Here is a 14,749-nt window from a genome sequence, read left to right as displayed (position 1 = left end):
CTGAAGATAAATAAATCAGTATCTATATCTATCAGAATCTGAAGGTCAGTGGATATTGCTCACCCTCCCTCACTTCCTGCATGTGTTTCCCCAGAGTTACGAGAGAAACTTCAGAGACAGGTCAAGCTCCTGAAGAAGATAGAGGGGACACTGTCCTCAATTATGACCAACCCAAATCCAAAACAGCTGAAAGATAAACAACATGAAGATCTGATAAAACATCTGAGTGAAATTCATCAATGTATCCAGTGATCCATTAAGGGGAATGAAATGAAACGAATGGTCTAAGATTACTATAGAGATTATATACTCTTAGCTTTAGCCTTAGATAACTTTAATCCTAATTAACACAAATAAGCAGGAATTAGCAGGAATTAGCATTATGCTATAAATTGGTGTCTGTCTGGGTCTCAAGCTCGTATTTAAACTGGGTTTACTGGTGATGTTTTTTAATCCTGTTGGGGTTTTAAACCTGAGTGAAGATTGCTGTGATGTATTTTACTCTGTATACGTAATAAATGTTGTCCTTCTCTGTAGTCTGACTGATTAACAGGCTTCATTTCCACACTTCCTGTGATAAAACTGGGAAGCATTTAATGTGTTTCTTTTCAAAGGACAATTATTTGACTTTGTCTCCATTTCCTTACTAATTAAAATAAAGTGTGAAATATGAAGAACAGCATCAGATCATGAATATCAGATACCTGAGAAACCTGTTTCACAAAAAGTGCCAAGGCCTGGCTTTCTGTGTCCTGAGCCAAGACTCTTCCTCCTCTCCTCAACACCCCTTTACTCCACCCCATCCTCTTAATGCTCCATTACTCCACTCCATCTCCTAAACACCCTATTGCTCCACATCTCTTCATTGCCCCATTACTCCACCACATCTCTTCAACACTTCATTACTCCACTCGTTTTACTGAACCACCCATTACTCCACCCCATCCTGACACTGTATTACTCTACACCATCTCTTCAATGTTACTTTACTCCACCTCATTTCCTTAATGCCCCATTTAGCCCATCTTGCCCCATTACTACACCCCATCTCCTCCCCAATAACTTCCTCTGAGCTAGAGGGGTATAAAGCCCTCCAGCAGCTGTGGAGCAGTGGAGGAACTGTTTTCTCTGGAATGGTGGTGGAGGAGCTCCATCCGAAACATCTGGGATGACTTGGGAAGTTGGGGGGTGATAAAGGGGGAGTGGTGATCATCATCCAACATCCTGACCCCACTAACACTCTTATCACTGAATGTAATCAAATCCTGGGTGTAGTAACAAACCATATCTAATCCCAGAATGTAGAGTTTCCAAACCCTCTTGGATAAACGGAGGTAAACATCACTGCTCTTTAGCAACTAAATCAGTTCATTTCAATAATTAAATTAGTGTTCAATTTTCACACTCAAGCGGTAACAGCACAACCTCAGACATAAAGCTCGGTCTACTGAATATTAGACCACGAAACACAGAAACAGTCACTGTGAATAAAATGAATAAGTGATCAGAAGCACCTCCTGCAGGCTAAAATTAGAATTAAATGATCAGGCAGAGGAGGTGGAGTATGCGTAATTTACCAAAATACTTTAGATATTAATCAGAAACACTCTGACACCTTCACTTCTTTTCAAAGTATTTCCATTAACAGATTCAATCTGAATAAGAAGCATATTTATACCACTTTTTTCTTTCCAATTCTGATACTGATACCAACTTTGACTTAAATACACATGGCTATAAATTATATTTACAGTGGTTCCAATGTCAGCATACACTAGTGTACATGAAAGTGTACATTTCAATTATTACTTCATTGCCAACATCCATATTTTTGAAATTAGACAGCCGATAAAACATATTTGACAAAATAAGCAATGGTGTATAGTGTCATAGTGTGTGCGGCCAGACAAAGACGGGATGAACACTCGCAGAGATGAAACTAAGCAAGATTTTATTCAAACATAAAGGGTGTACAAACAAGGTGCAGCAACTAATGGCCAACACTAGAGCACAAACAGAAGATGACAAACCAAATGGTGAACACAACAATCCTGGGACTGGGAGGAGCCGGGAGTGACAGGGGATGAGCAGGAATGAACTGAGATCTAAATGAGGGAAGGGACCAACAGAAACCCACAAGCCTAGCTTGGGATGCAGGGGAAACTAGAACTAAGAACCAGAGCCAGCTTTGAGTAAACAAAAGGGGTAGCTGGAGAACCAGCTGCCTGAACTAGATTACAGGGCAAGCCCAACCTGAGTACGCTGTGACTGCCCTGTGAGCTTGAGCCGCCAAGGAGCATGAACTGGAAGCAGCGTAACACACTTGCCTCTAGAACCAGACTCGGAGATAACTTGAACCAGATCAGAATACCTGCCAAAAGGAACACGCCACGGACGCGTGGAGAATCAATTTACAGCAGTGAGTCTCTGTAGAGAGGCTCCTTAAATGCCCCCAGTCCCAGGTGCAACACATGAACACGAAATGAACACAAATGAACCGGAAATGAGGTGGAAGTCCTTATAAGGGCCTGTGGGCGGTGACCCAGGATTGCCCCGGGGGAGGGCACGATACCCAGGGCCTGACAGATAGTTAAAAACATTATTATTATATTTATTTATATATATATATTTTTTTATTAGAATAATATACACTTTTCATTCTATAAATAATTTCAAATTATGACATCACATTAACATGGACATATCATTACACAAAACCAATCAAGCTGTAATTTTTTCTTGTAAATAACTACAATTTGTAACTACAACTACAAATTGTAACTACAACTGTTCAGCACTACTGAAGAACAATGAACATTGCAACACTCCATAAAACAAACGTTCAAGTAATCAAATTCAACAATACAAGAAAGAGCAGTTATTTGTTCAGAATAATCATTGAACAATTCAGTACCTGATAAAAAGATCCCTCTAATCTTAGACTCTACTAAACACAAGTCAATAAGGAGACCATAATACTGTACTCTTCACCCAAGTCCTCTCAGAAGAGGAGGGTCTTTAGTCTGGGTTTGAAGACAGCGATCTGATGAGGGCAGCAGCTTCAGGAAGCCAGTGTAGAGAACGCAGCAGAGGAGGAGCTGAACTTGGCTGAATTTAGGAACGTTGAAGACGACCCGACCCGCTGTGTTCTGGATCAGCTGCAGTGGTCAAGTCTTGAAGTGAGGAGAGACTGAACGAGCACCTGGGCGACTCTCTAGAGAGGAAGGGTCGAATTCTCCGGATGTTGTACAGGAAAAATCTGCTGGACTGATTCAGAATCATTTCCACTGTTCTACAGATGACACACAGCTCTATATATCAGCCAAACCTGATGTTAAACCTAGATTACAGAAAATGGAGGACTGTGTAAAGGATATAAAACTCTGGATGTCACATGACTTCCTTCTCCTCAACAGTGACAAAACTGAAGCTCTCCTTTTAGGTCCAAAAGACTCTAGAAATAAACTCTCAGACTTAATGTTAGACTTGTCTGATGCTTCCATTATTCCTGGTCTAGCAGCTAAAAATCTTGGCATCACATTCGACTCAGATTTATCATTTAAGCAACATATAGCTAATATTAGTAGAACAGCCTTTATGCAGCTTAGGAACATCTCCAAACTAAGAAACTCCTTATCACTACAAGACGCAGAAAAGCTAGTACACGCTTTTATGACCTCAAGACTAGATTACTGTAATGCACTACTGTCAGGTTGTTCCAGCAGGAATCTCAATAAACTTCAGCTGCTTCAGAACACTGCAGTCAGGGTTCTTACTAAACCTAGAACATCTGACCATATCAGTCCAGTTCTATCAGCACTGCACTGCTCCCAGTTCAGTTCAGCACTGATTATAAAATTCTTCTATTAACATATAAAGCCCTACATGGCCTCGCTCCTGAGTACCTGCAGGATCTTATTGTATTCTACGAACCATCAAGACTACTTAGATCTCAGGGTGCTGGCCTCTTACTCGTTCCCAAAATTCAGAAAACCTCAGCAGGGGGAGGAGCCTTTTCTTATAAAGCCCCCAACTCTGGAATAGCCTTCCAGATAATGTTGGGGACTCAGACTCTCAGTCTCAGTCTTTAAATCTAGGCTGAAACTCATCTGTTTAGTTTAGCTTTTGGTAATTAATGTTTTTTAGATAAAGGCTGCAGGTCCAGGGGTTCGAGGACACAGGGAATTGTAGTACACTGAGATGCTGGAGCTGTCGTCTCGCTGCTTACACACTATCACTCAGGTTTGTGGACGGTGGAGCAGATAGATGCTGGTGGTATGAGCATGAACAGAAGATCACTGTAGCTCACTGTAAAATACCTCATTAAAGCTGATATTCAGATACTGTCTAATCTCACACACCTCCAGCTTAAAGCTCATTCTAAACTCTCTGTAAATAAAGAATCAGATGTTTCTGATTCTGATTCAAACAGCAGTGGGTGATTTAGAGAAGTGCAGTTCTACACAGTGAACTGAGGAGGGCAGTAAAGAGTGAGTTCAGAGGAAGAGTATTTCTTCTGCTCTGTTTAAAAACAGCTGTTCAGTTATTTATTCAGGAGCTGTGTGTGTGTGTGTGTGTGTGTGTGTGATTATTACAGTGTTTGTTTTCTCTGATTTCTGTTGCATGTATTAATGCATATTAATGAGGTGTTTTCTGTAGAATAATTTAAATATTAAATGTAAGTAAAGACCTGAATAATCATGATTTTATGATTCTGGAGCTTCTGAGAATGTTCTGGACTTTTGGTTCCAGTTCAGCTGAGTGAAAATTCAGACGTCTGATCTGTGGGTGGAGGTAAGTACCTGTTACTCCTGATCTGCTCGTTCAGAACTCTGTAAAACAGCTGAATCAGATATGTAATATTTTCACCTCCCTGCAGATCTGTCTTTACCTTTACTTCAGTTCTGTCCCTGTTCCTGTCACTGTGTTGTGTCCGTCCCCATTAATGACCTGGTCCTTGTTCCTCTGTCCAGTCTTCTGTTCAGTGCTCTTGTCTCTCTCTTTGTTTGTGATTGATGTGATTAAGATGATGTGATTAATGTGATGTGATTACTGTGATTGCTTATTGTACATTCCACATAGCATGCTGTCTGATTTCCCTGCATCAGATTAGATGAGTAAAAGAAGACTCACATAAGAAGATGCCTAAAATACAAGGTGAGCAAACAGGTAATACCAGGTTATTATGGGAGTTCACAAAGTGGTAAGAGATCAGAAGGTGGAAAGCTGTGATGTGGAAGCATGGAAAGGGACACGTGAGTCAGCAGTGTCAGAGGACGAGCAGACAGGAAGAGATAAAGGCCGAAGGAGTGACATCACACATCTTCAACTGAAGTTAAGAGCTCTCTGTCTTGGAAACTTAAGCTTTCAGCAGCACTCAACTAATGATCTAAATGGAGGAGTGGATATATTCACTCTGTCCCAGAAAGAGAACAGAAATCACTGAAAGTCCAATATTCACCTTCATGTTCATGATTAGTGGATTGAAACTGTATTTCTGAGCGTTGTGTAAGGTCAGCAGGTCTTATTTTAAATGTTCTTATCTTCCTGGTCAGGGTGGTTGAAGAACCCATTCGGATACAAGACAGAAAAAAACCCTGGACAGGGAGGCAGTCCATCAGAGGGTACCACACACACACACACACACACACACACATACACACACACACACTCACTCACACACACTCACTTACACACACACACACACACACACACATACACACACACACACATACACACACACACACACACACACACACTCACCCTAGGGGCAGAGGGGAGAACTGCCCAGACATAGACCAGATCAAGGATTGAACCCACAGCTCCTACCTGTTCCACCACTGTGTCGTGCATTCTTGATGTTTTCAAGAGATAAAACATCTTTGAGAAGTTACTTATTTGTGAGTCAAATGATAAACTAGCATTCAGGGCTGAAACGAGGCTGTTTAGCTTCTGATTGGACTGAAACAGAAAGGGTCACAGATAAGTGAACTCAGGGCCCAACAGCAGCTCCTCTGTTACTGAGAAGGTCATTTCTACTGCTTAATGTCCTTAAATGTTAACGTCCATCATGTGTCACTGACACAATGAACCCAGTGAGTGTTCTTTGGTTATTGATCTTTAATGATCTTGAACATAATATAAACACACAAAACTGGAAAGATCCTGTCCAGAATCATCCTCTCCAACCATGATCTGATCATCTGCAGCTGATCTTCTGCTCCTGACTCTGATTCTACACATTAGAAGGAGTGATAAATGTGGGGGGTGAACTTTCTCCTCACAGGAAAATGACATTTCTATTCATTCTGTTTAATAAATGTAATTAAAGGCGTTTCTTCAGGTGTGAGAGTTTAGTCAGATCACCTCCATCTCTCAGAGAAGATCAGATGAAGATCAAATGTCAAATGTGTCTAGTGAAAGAAGATGAAGAGAGAACACAGAGAGCCGCTTCACTTTCACTGCCAGGGTCCATTTATCAGAACATTAAGGTACTAAATTCTGGTCTCTTTAGATAAGTTAATGATGTTGAACTCCAGCAGCTTTTCTACAGAAACACTTCCTGAAGTGACTGGTAATGTGAATCAGAGCTCACTTCACTGTTAAATCAGTAAGAGTCCACTGAATCTGTCCCCTCGACGGTCTCAGGAGAGTGTATTCTCCACAAATCTGACAATGGCAAGTGTTAAATTTCATAAAGCCACAAACAAGAATTGAAGAACTTCATTTTAAACCAATGTGCTGATGTTTTATTTCCATTGTGGCAACCAGGTTAAATGAGAATACGTGTCCACAAATATTTGGACATGTAGTGTACCACTGATTTCTCTGGATGCTGATGGTGTGTTATTTCTGTTCTAGGAGAGCTGAAGTTCTGCTGCTGTGGGACTGGAAACGTCCTTCAGCTCAGAAGTTTATTAAATCATTAAAGGCAGAAATCCACGGCCTGAAGGAGGTGTCTAACGAAGCAGAGGCTGATGTCAGTCTGCTGTTCTGTCCAGATGAAACCAACATTGAAGCAGAACTGAATCAGAAGTTATCAGGTACTCAGTTCACCGTGTTCAGACTGGAGCATTAATGCAGTAACCTCTCTGAAGGAAGATTCTGGGCTGACAGAGTTACTGGAACACGGTGGACATGAATGTTTCACTGTTTTCATGCAGAACCCAAGCCTGCTGTTCTAGTGGTTCTCCATCCCACATCTGACCCGGAAGCCCCGGTTCCAGACAGCAGCAGGAGTGTAAGAAGAGAGAATACACTCACTGTGGACTGTCTGTTCCAAGAAGATAAAGAAGTGGAAATAAAGACGAGACCAGCAGTGGATGCAGTCACAAAGTGGATAAAAGACGCGGTATTTAATCAATTATTATTTTTATTACTATTTTATTACTATTACTCTTCTTATTATTATTATTAATAATAATAATAATAATATGTATGTGGGTAATTGTTTAGTCTACTGGGGCTAATTCATCATTTGTGTGTGATAAATTTATCACTGCGTGTTAAAATGCACTGATGGAACAGTGGGGAACGCTGCAGACAAAAACTGATTATAACTGACTTGCTGAAAACCCCAGCTAAGACGAGCTTTTATTGCTAGCTGCTTTCAGATGGTCTAGGGTGGTGTCTGATGGTCAAGGTAGTGGACAAGTTGGATGTCTAACTTCTCAGATTCAAACATACCCTATGCTGGTCAAGTGTTGAAATTCAATGAAATATTCAAATGACTCGTTTTAAACAGTTTATAGAGGATTAAAGTGGATAAGTGTCACACATGCTCATTTAGATCCTTTACTGTGTAAACACTGATAAACACTGATGTTCTCCTTTTCAGCTCAATCAAGAGGATGGATCAAAAACAAGTGAGTTAATCAATATTATTACTGGTCACATTCGATCTGTGATATGAATTCTAAAAGGAACATGGTAAAAATTCTAATAAGATCAGCTATAACAGATATTGATGTTTTATATTTTGCCTCTCTAACAGGATGTTCCACAGGTCCAGAACCCCCGGTGAGTTCTCCTTCTGCATACCTAACTGCTGAAAATGTACAGAACTGCTAATGAACAGACTGAAATCCTTCAGTTTTTAGTCCCTCTACAACACCGTTAACAAATGTATAAATGTAAATGTCTGTTTTCTGTTTTTCATTTTTTTTAAAACAGGTAAAAAAAATCTAAAAAAGAGCCACCAGCTGCTGCAGGTGAGATGTTGTGGAGTGAATGCCAGTTTACGTTATTAACATGTCATAACTGCCTGTCATGAAGCATTACCTTTAGCACAGCTTCAACATAAAAACAAAATTAGGGAGACAAAAGCGTCCCTTTAAAACGAGGACAACTGACTAATATACAAAATATGGAGCAAGAAAATTCACAACCCGTCCATTTAGTCATTATATCCTTTATATATTATTCAGTCCTCTATCCTCGTGGAACAGACAGTCCACAGTGAGTGTATTCCCTCTGTCTACACTCCTGCTGCTGTCTGGTACCGTGGCCTCTGGGTCAGATGTGTGATGGAGAACCACTAGAACAGCAGGCTTGGGTTCTGTAGCACAGTAAACCTCTTATGTTAAATTGTTTCTGTTGGTGAGGACACTACTTTAGGTTTTACTTAGTTCAAGAGTTTAAAAAGCGAAGACATAGAATTAGTGACGATTAGGTGGATGAACCGAGAAATCTTAACAACTACACAAAGGCGTGTGATACAGGCTGTAGTGTTTTACCCATAACTCGTCACAATGGCAGCAGCAACAATAGGTGTTATCTACTGCTTACTTAGTGACTCTTCAGTGGAACAGAACCGTGCACTTACCTTCACCAGGAAAAATAGATCAACTGAACTAAAACAGTTAGGTGCAGACTAGGGGTCTAGGCACCTCAGGATTTGATTCGATTACGTTTTAGAGGGCTCCGAGCATTATTAATGCTTCTTTTTTCTATACAGGGTTTATTTTTGTTTTGATTTCATGTTTTAGACCAATATCTTTTATTAATGAAACAAATAATGTAGCGAGAACTGGAAAGTTCTGTATTGGAGCTGCAGTGGAAAAGGTAGTTTTACCCTGTGTAACCTTTCCAGATCTCAGCCTCTCGACCGTAGTCGTGACTGCTCAGGGCAACTTTTCCAACACAAGCTCCACAGTTTAACAGTTTAACTTTAATCTATCCTGGGGTAATGCTCATTTTGGGCCACTTCCACTGACAAAGATGAGTTAAACTGGGCTGGCGGTGAAGTACTGAGCTTTTATTGCACATAAAACTAAAGAAGCCGAGGGACTAACATAAAAAGAGAGAAAAAGAAATGAGGGCGCTAGAGAGCATTTCAGGTGCTGCACACGACTGCAACCTCACTACAGTTACCATAATGCAATGCGCTCCAAACCCTTTACATTTAGAAAATCAATTTGACATTTGTGAATCGATTCAGAATCATTTACATCCAAATCGATTTTTCCCCATCTCTAATACAGACCATAACAAACACTAAAGCACGTAATATGAAATATAATTCTACAACACACCAAAACCTCAGCACAGATTTAATGTGTTGCCGAGGTTAGTTTAGTAACGTGTGTAAACCTGCAGCCAGATTTACAAAAGTGTCTTAAGAAAGAAATTCCGCTTGGATGGTTTTTTTTTCTAAATATGGACTAAATATGAATGAAAAGATGAACTAATATTCTTTATCAAAACCTTCCTAATAATTTTCAGATTTTTCTTCACTTCAGAAAGATTCTAAGAACAACCGGTATTCTCCAAAAATGTTCTAATCTAACGGTTCTCCATCCCACATCTGACCCGGAAGCCCCGGTTCCAGACAGCAGCAGGAGTGTAAGAAGAGAGAATACACTCACTGTGGACTGTCTGTTCCAAGAAGATAAAGAAGTGGAAATAAAGACGAGACCAGCAGTGGATGCAGTCACAAAGTGGATAAAAGACGCGGTATTTAATCAATTATTATTTTTATTACTATTTTATTACTATTACTCTTCTTCTTCTTATTATTAATAATAATAATAATAATATGTATGTGGGTAATTGTTTAGTCTACTGGGGCTAATTCATCATTTGTGTGTGATAAATTTATCACTGCGTGTTAAAATGCACTGATGGAACAGTGGGGAACGCTGCAGACAAAAACTGATTATGACTGACTTGCTGAAAACCCCAGCTAAGACGAGCTTTTATTGCTAGCTGCTTTCAGATGGTCTAGGGTGGTGTCTGATGGTCAAGGTAGTGGACAAGTTGGATGTCTAACTTCTCAGATTCAAACATACCCTATGCTGGTCAAGTGTTGAAATTCAATGAAATATTCAAATGACTCGTTTTAAACAGTTTATAGAGGATTAAAGTGGATAAGTGTCACACATGCTCATTTAGATCCTTTACTGTGTAAACACTGATAAACACTGATGTTCTCCTTTTCAGCTCAATCAAGAGGATGGATCAAAAACAAGTGAGTTAATCAATATTATTACTGGTCACATTCGATCTGTGATATGAATTCTAAAAGGAACATGGTAAAAATTCTAATAAGATCAGCTATAACAGATATTGATGTTTTATATTTTGCCTCTCTAACAGGATGTTCCACAGGTCCAGAACCCCCGGTGAGTTCTCCTTCTGCATACCTAACTGCTGAAAATGTACAGAACTGCTAATGAACAGACTGAAATCCTTCAGTTATTAGTCCCTCTACAACACCGTTAACAAATGTACAAATGTAAATGTCTGTTTTCTGTTTTTCATTTTTTTAAAAACAGGTAAAAAAATCTAAAAAAGAGCCACCAGCTGCTGCAGGTGAGATGTTGTGGAGTGAATGCCAGTTTACGTTATTAACATGTCATAACTGCCTGTCATGAAGCATTACCTTTAGCACAGCTTCAACATAAAAACAAAATTAGGGAGACAAAAGCGTCCCTTTAAAACGAGGACAACTGACTAATTTACAAAATATGGAGCAAGAAAATTCACAACCCGTCCATTTAGTCATTATATCCTTTATATATTATTCAGTCCTCTATCCTCGTGGAACAGACAGTCCACAGTGAGTGTATTCCCTCTGTCTACACTCCTGCCGCTGTCTGGTACCGTGGCCTCTGGGTCAGATGTGTGATGGAGAACCACTAGAACAGCAGGCTTGGGTTCTGTAGCACAGTAAACCTCTTATGTTAAATTGTTTCTGTTGGTGAGGACACTACTTTAGGTTTTACTTAGTTCAAGAGTTTAAAAAGCGAAGACATAGAATTAGTGACGATTAGGTGGATGAACCGAGAAATCTTAACAACTACACAAAGGCGTGTGATACAGGCTGTAGTGTTTTACCCATACCTCGTTACAATGGCAGCAGCAACAATAGGTGTTATCTACTGCTTACTTAGTGACTCTTCAGTGGAACAGAACCGTGCACTTACCTTCACCAGGAAAAATAGATCAACTGAACTAAAACAGTTAGGTGCAGACTAGGGGTCTAGGCACCTCAGGATTTGATTCGATTACGTTTTAGAGGGCTCCGAGCATTATTAATGCTTCTTTTTTCTATACAGGGTTTATTTTTGTTTTGATTTCATGTTTTAGACCAATATCTTTTATTAATGAAACAAATAATGTAGCGAGAACTGGAAAGTTCTGTATTGGAGCTGCAGTGGAAAAGGTAGTTTTACCCTGTGTAACCTTTCCAGATCTCAGCCTCTCGACCGTAGTCGTGACTGCTCAGGGCAACTTTTCCAACACAAGCTCCACAGTTTAACAGTTTAACTTTAATCTATCCTGGGGTAATGCTCATTTTGGGCCACTTCCACTGACAAAGATGAGTTAAACTGGGCTGGCGGTGAAGTACTGAGCTTTTATTGCACATAAAACTAAAGAAGCCGAGGGACTAACATAAAAAGAGAGAAAAAGAAATGAGGGCGCTAGAGAGCATTTCAGGTGCTGCACACGACTGCAACCTCACTACAGTTACCATAATGCAATGCGCTCCAAACCCTTTACATTTAGAAAATCAATTTGACATTTGTGAATCGATTCAGAATCATTTACATTCAAATCGATTTTTCCCCATCTCTAATACAGACCATAACAAACACTAAAGCACGTAATATGAAATATAATTCTACAACACACCAAAACCTCAGCACAGATTTAATGTGTTGCCGAGGTTAGTTTAGTAACGTGTGTAAACCTGCAGCCAGATTTACAAAAGTCTTAAGAAAGAAATTCCGCTTGGATGGGTTTTTTTTCTAAATATGGACTAAATATGAATGAAAAGATGAACTAATATTCTTTATCAAAACCTTCCTAATAATTTTCAGATTTTTCTTCACTTCAGAAAGATTCTAAGAACAACCGGTATTCTCCAAAAATGTTCTAATCTAACGTTTTTAACCTAACGATGGCCTCACACTCATCTTGAAAGAGTTCAGAGGGTAATCTTCTAAAATGATCAGTTTAAATAGTTATAATGACAGATATTAGACAGTAATATCTAATTTAACTGGATTAGAGGTGGAGATTGTTCTTAAAATCTTGTGTTTCTGTTGCTCAATCCAGCCCCTGAACACCACATCACACCCTCGTCCGAGCTGACACACAGCTGCTGAGAGCAGAACCAGGATGATAACTGTGTGTTTTCTGTTCTAGGAGACCTGAAGTTCCTGTCCTGGGTGTCTGGAAAGACTCTGGGTTCAGATGAGGGATTCATAAGAAAGCTGATAGACGGTAAACCCGGCCTGAAGGAGGTGTCTACTGTGGAGGAGTGTGATGTCATTCTGGCTTTCTGTCCTGTTGTCTCTCGAACTGGAACCGACATTGAATCAGCTCTGAAGAAGCTTCAGCAGTTATCAGGTAGCAGCTGTGTGCTCAGTCTGAAGCTTTAAGGTAGAATAGTACTGTTAGGGTTTGAGGACAGTTAGGATCATCTCTATATTCCTGTGAATGAATGAAGCTCTGTGCTGCTACAGAAACCAAGCCTGCTGTTCTAGTGGTTCTCCATCACACGTCTGACCCGGAGGCCACGGTACCAGACAGCAGCAGGAGTGTAGACAGAGGGAATACACTCACTGTGGACTGTCTGTTCCACGAGGATAGTGGACTACTGCAATGCTCCAGGAATCAGAGAGCACTGGAGAAAGTTACACAGTGGATCAAACCTCAGGTATTTTCAGAATTCCTTCAACACAGACATTCTGTTATAATTTAACTTTTAATTATTATGCAAATGAACAGTAATTAAGAATGCAAAATTACAGAAGAATGTTTAAAATATCTAAAATAATAGAGGGTATGCACAACATCACAGATGCCGGGGGTCACTGTGGCCACGCACACTGAGTGGCAGTGGCAGCTGTAGCATTCAGTGTGAACGCTGCTAAAACACAAAAGCAGGAAAGAGCTGCTGTGCGACTGACTGTACAAACAGATTGAGCAGGAATCCAGAGCTCTTCTTCTACAGACTGCTGAAGGACAAAGACCAGAGAAGCTAATGGATTACTGAAGTTCTGGAATCCAGGCACTGAAACATGTGGGAGCTCAGTGAGTGCTGAAATAACGCTCTGAAAGCAGGGGAAAAAACAAGCTCACTTTAGTTGCCAATTTAGCAAAATGCTAAGATTGATTAAAAGGTAAATCTAGCAAAACCTGGATGAGCCTGTCTACTAAATGATCCTGAAAACAGTGAGAAACCCTCCTAAGACCATTCACTCGACTCTCAGACACGAGGCTTTATCCTCTAAAGGAGGGTAAGACTTGATCCTCAGTTAGCTGGACGTTTCTGGATACACAGTGCTGTCCATGGACCAATGGCTGTTTAGTAGTGTGGATGGGTCGCTGCCTTTACCTTGAGCAGATAATCGCTTGTTTCGGTCTCAGTTTGGCCATTTTCCACAATAAAAGCTGCAGCCGTGCTTCACCACTCAGTCAGGGGGCATGTCATCAATGCATACCCTTTATTTCTACTGGATTCAATGTTATCTTTAATAAACCAAGTGCAGAAGAGTCACACCCACTACAGCCTTCAACACGGTAGATCACACTCCCTCATACTGACCCCTCACTGCACCTAAACACTGATGTTCTACCTCCCTCTTTAGGCTGGAACCCCTGGGCACAAATCGCCAGGTGAAAGATCAGGCAGCACAGGTCCAGTCCCTACAGCAGCAGCAGCCGAGACTGCAGGTGAGTAAAATAAGAATTAGTGAGTGTGGATCTGTTCGAACACTCCCTGACTGAAGCTTTCCTGCAGAGCTTCAGAATAAATCAGTATCTATATCTGAAGATAAATAAATCAGTATCTATATCTATCAGAATCTGAAGGTCAGTGGATATTGCTCACCCTCCCTCACTTCCTGCACGTGTTTCCCCAGAGTTACGAGAGAAACTTCAGAGACAGGTCAAGCTCCTGAAGAAGATAGAGGGGACACTGTCCTCAATTATGACCAACCCAAATCCAAAACAGCTGAAAGATAAACAACATGAAGATCTGATAAAACATCTGAGTGAAATTCATCAATGTATCCAGTGATCCATTAAGGGGAATGAATTGAAACGAATGGTCTAAGATTACTATAGAGATTATATACTCTTAGCTTTAGCCTTAGATAACTTTAATCCTAATTAACACGAATAAGCAGGAATTAGCAAGAATTAGCATTATGCTATAAATTGGTGTCTGTCTGGGTCTCAAGCTCGTATTTAAACTGGGTTTATTGGTGATGTTTTTTAATCCTGTTGGGGTTTTAAA

The 14,749-nt window shown here is 40.3% G+C and overlaps 2 protein-coding genes across 5 annotated transcripts in view; both read left to right on the top strand.

The window, feature by feature from the left end:
• The window catches only part of LOC140561983 (uncharacterized), a 16,816-nt gene extending 16,280 nt beyond the window's left edge, over positions 1-536 (top strand). Inside the window, exon 18 of the mRNA XM_072687356.1 lies at positions 95-536. Within this exon, the coding sequence (XP_072543457.1) occupies positions 95-252 (158 nt within the window). The 3' untranslated portion in view covers positions 253-536. The remainder of the gene's footprint in view (positions 1-94) is intronic.
• Positions 1-14,749, top strand: part of LOC140562113 (uncharacterized) — a 20,409-nt gene extending 5,660 nt beyond the window's left edge. The window contains exons 1-13 of one of the 4 annotated variants that reach the window (XM_072687558.1): positions 5,314-5,624; positions 6,862-7,043; positions 7,164-7,351; positions 7,838-7,865; positions 7,994-8,019; positions 8,173-8,210; positions 9,724-9,954; positions 10,441-10,468; positions 10,597-10,622; positions 10,776-10,812; positions 12,652-13,165; positions 14,100-14,184; positions 14,373-14,749. In XM_072687558.1, coding sequence (XP_072543659.1) covers positions 7,995-8,019; positions 8,173-8,210; positions 9,724-9,954; positions 10,441-10,468; positions 10,597-10,622; positions 10,776-10,812; positions 12,652-12,887 — 621 coding nt within the window. In that variant the 5' untranslated portion in view covers positions 5,314-5,624; positions 6,862-7,043; positions 7,164-7,351; positions 7,838-7,865; position 7,994 and the 3' untranslated portion in view covers positions 12,888-13,165; positions 14,100-14,184; positions 14,373-14,749. Of the gene's footprint in view, positions 1-5,313; positions 5,625-6,861; positions 7,044-7,163; positions 7,352-7,837; positions 7,866-7,993; positions 8,020-8,172; positions 8,211-9,723; positions 9,955-10,440; positions 10,469-10,596; positions 10,623-10,775; positions 10,813-12,651; positions 13,166-14,099; positions 14,185-14,372 lie in introns of those variants that run through there. The other 3 variants (XM_072687810.1, XM_072687638.1, XM_072687725.1) reach the window with 3 other exon arrangements.

The sequence above is a fragment of the Salminus brasiliensis genome, chromosome 1 (genome assembly GCF_030463535.1).
Source record: "Salminus brasiliensis chromosome 1, fSalBra1.hap2, whole genome shotgun sequence".
NCBI lineage: Eukaryota > Metazoa > Chordata > Actinopteri > Characiformes > Bryconidae > Salminus > Salminus brasiliensis.
The sequence above is the reverse complement of the archived record's forward strand: the minus strand, read 5'-3'. Positions and strand labels throughout refer to the sequence as shown.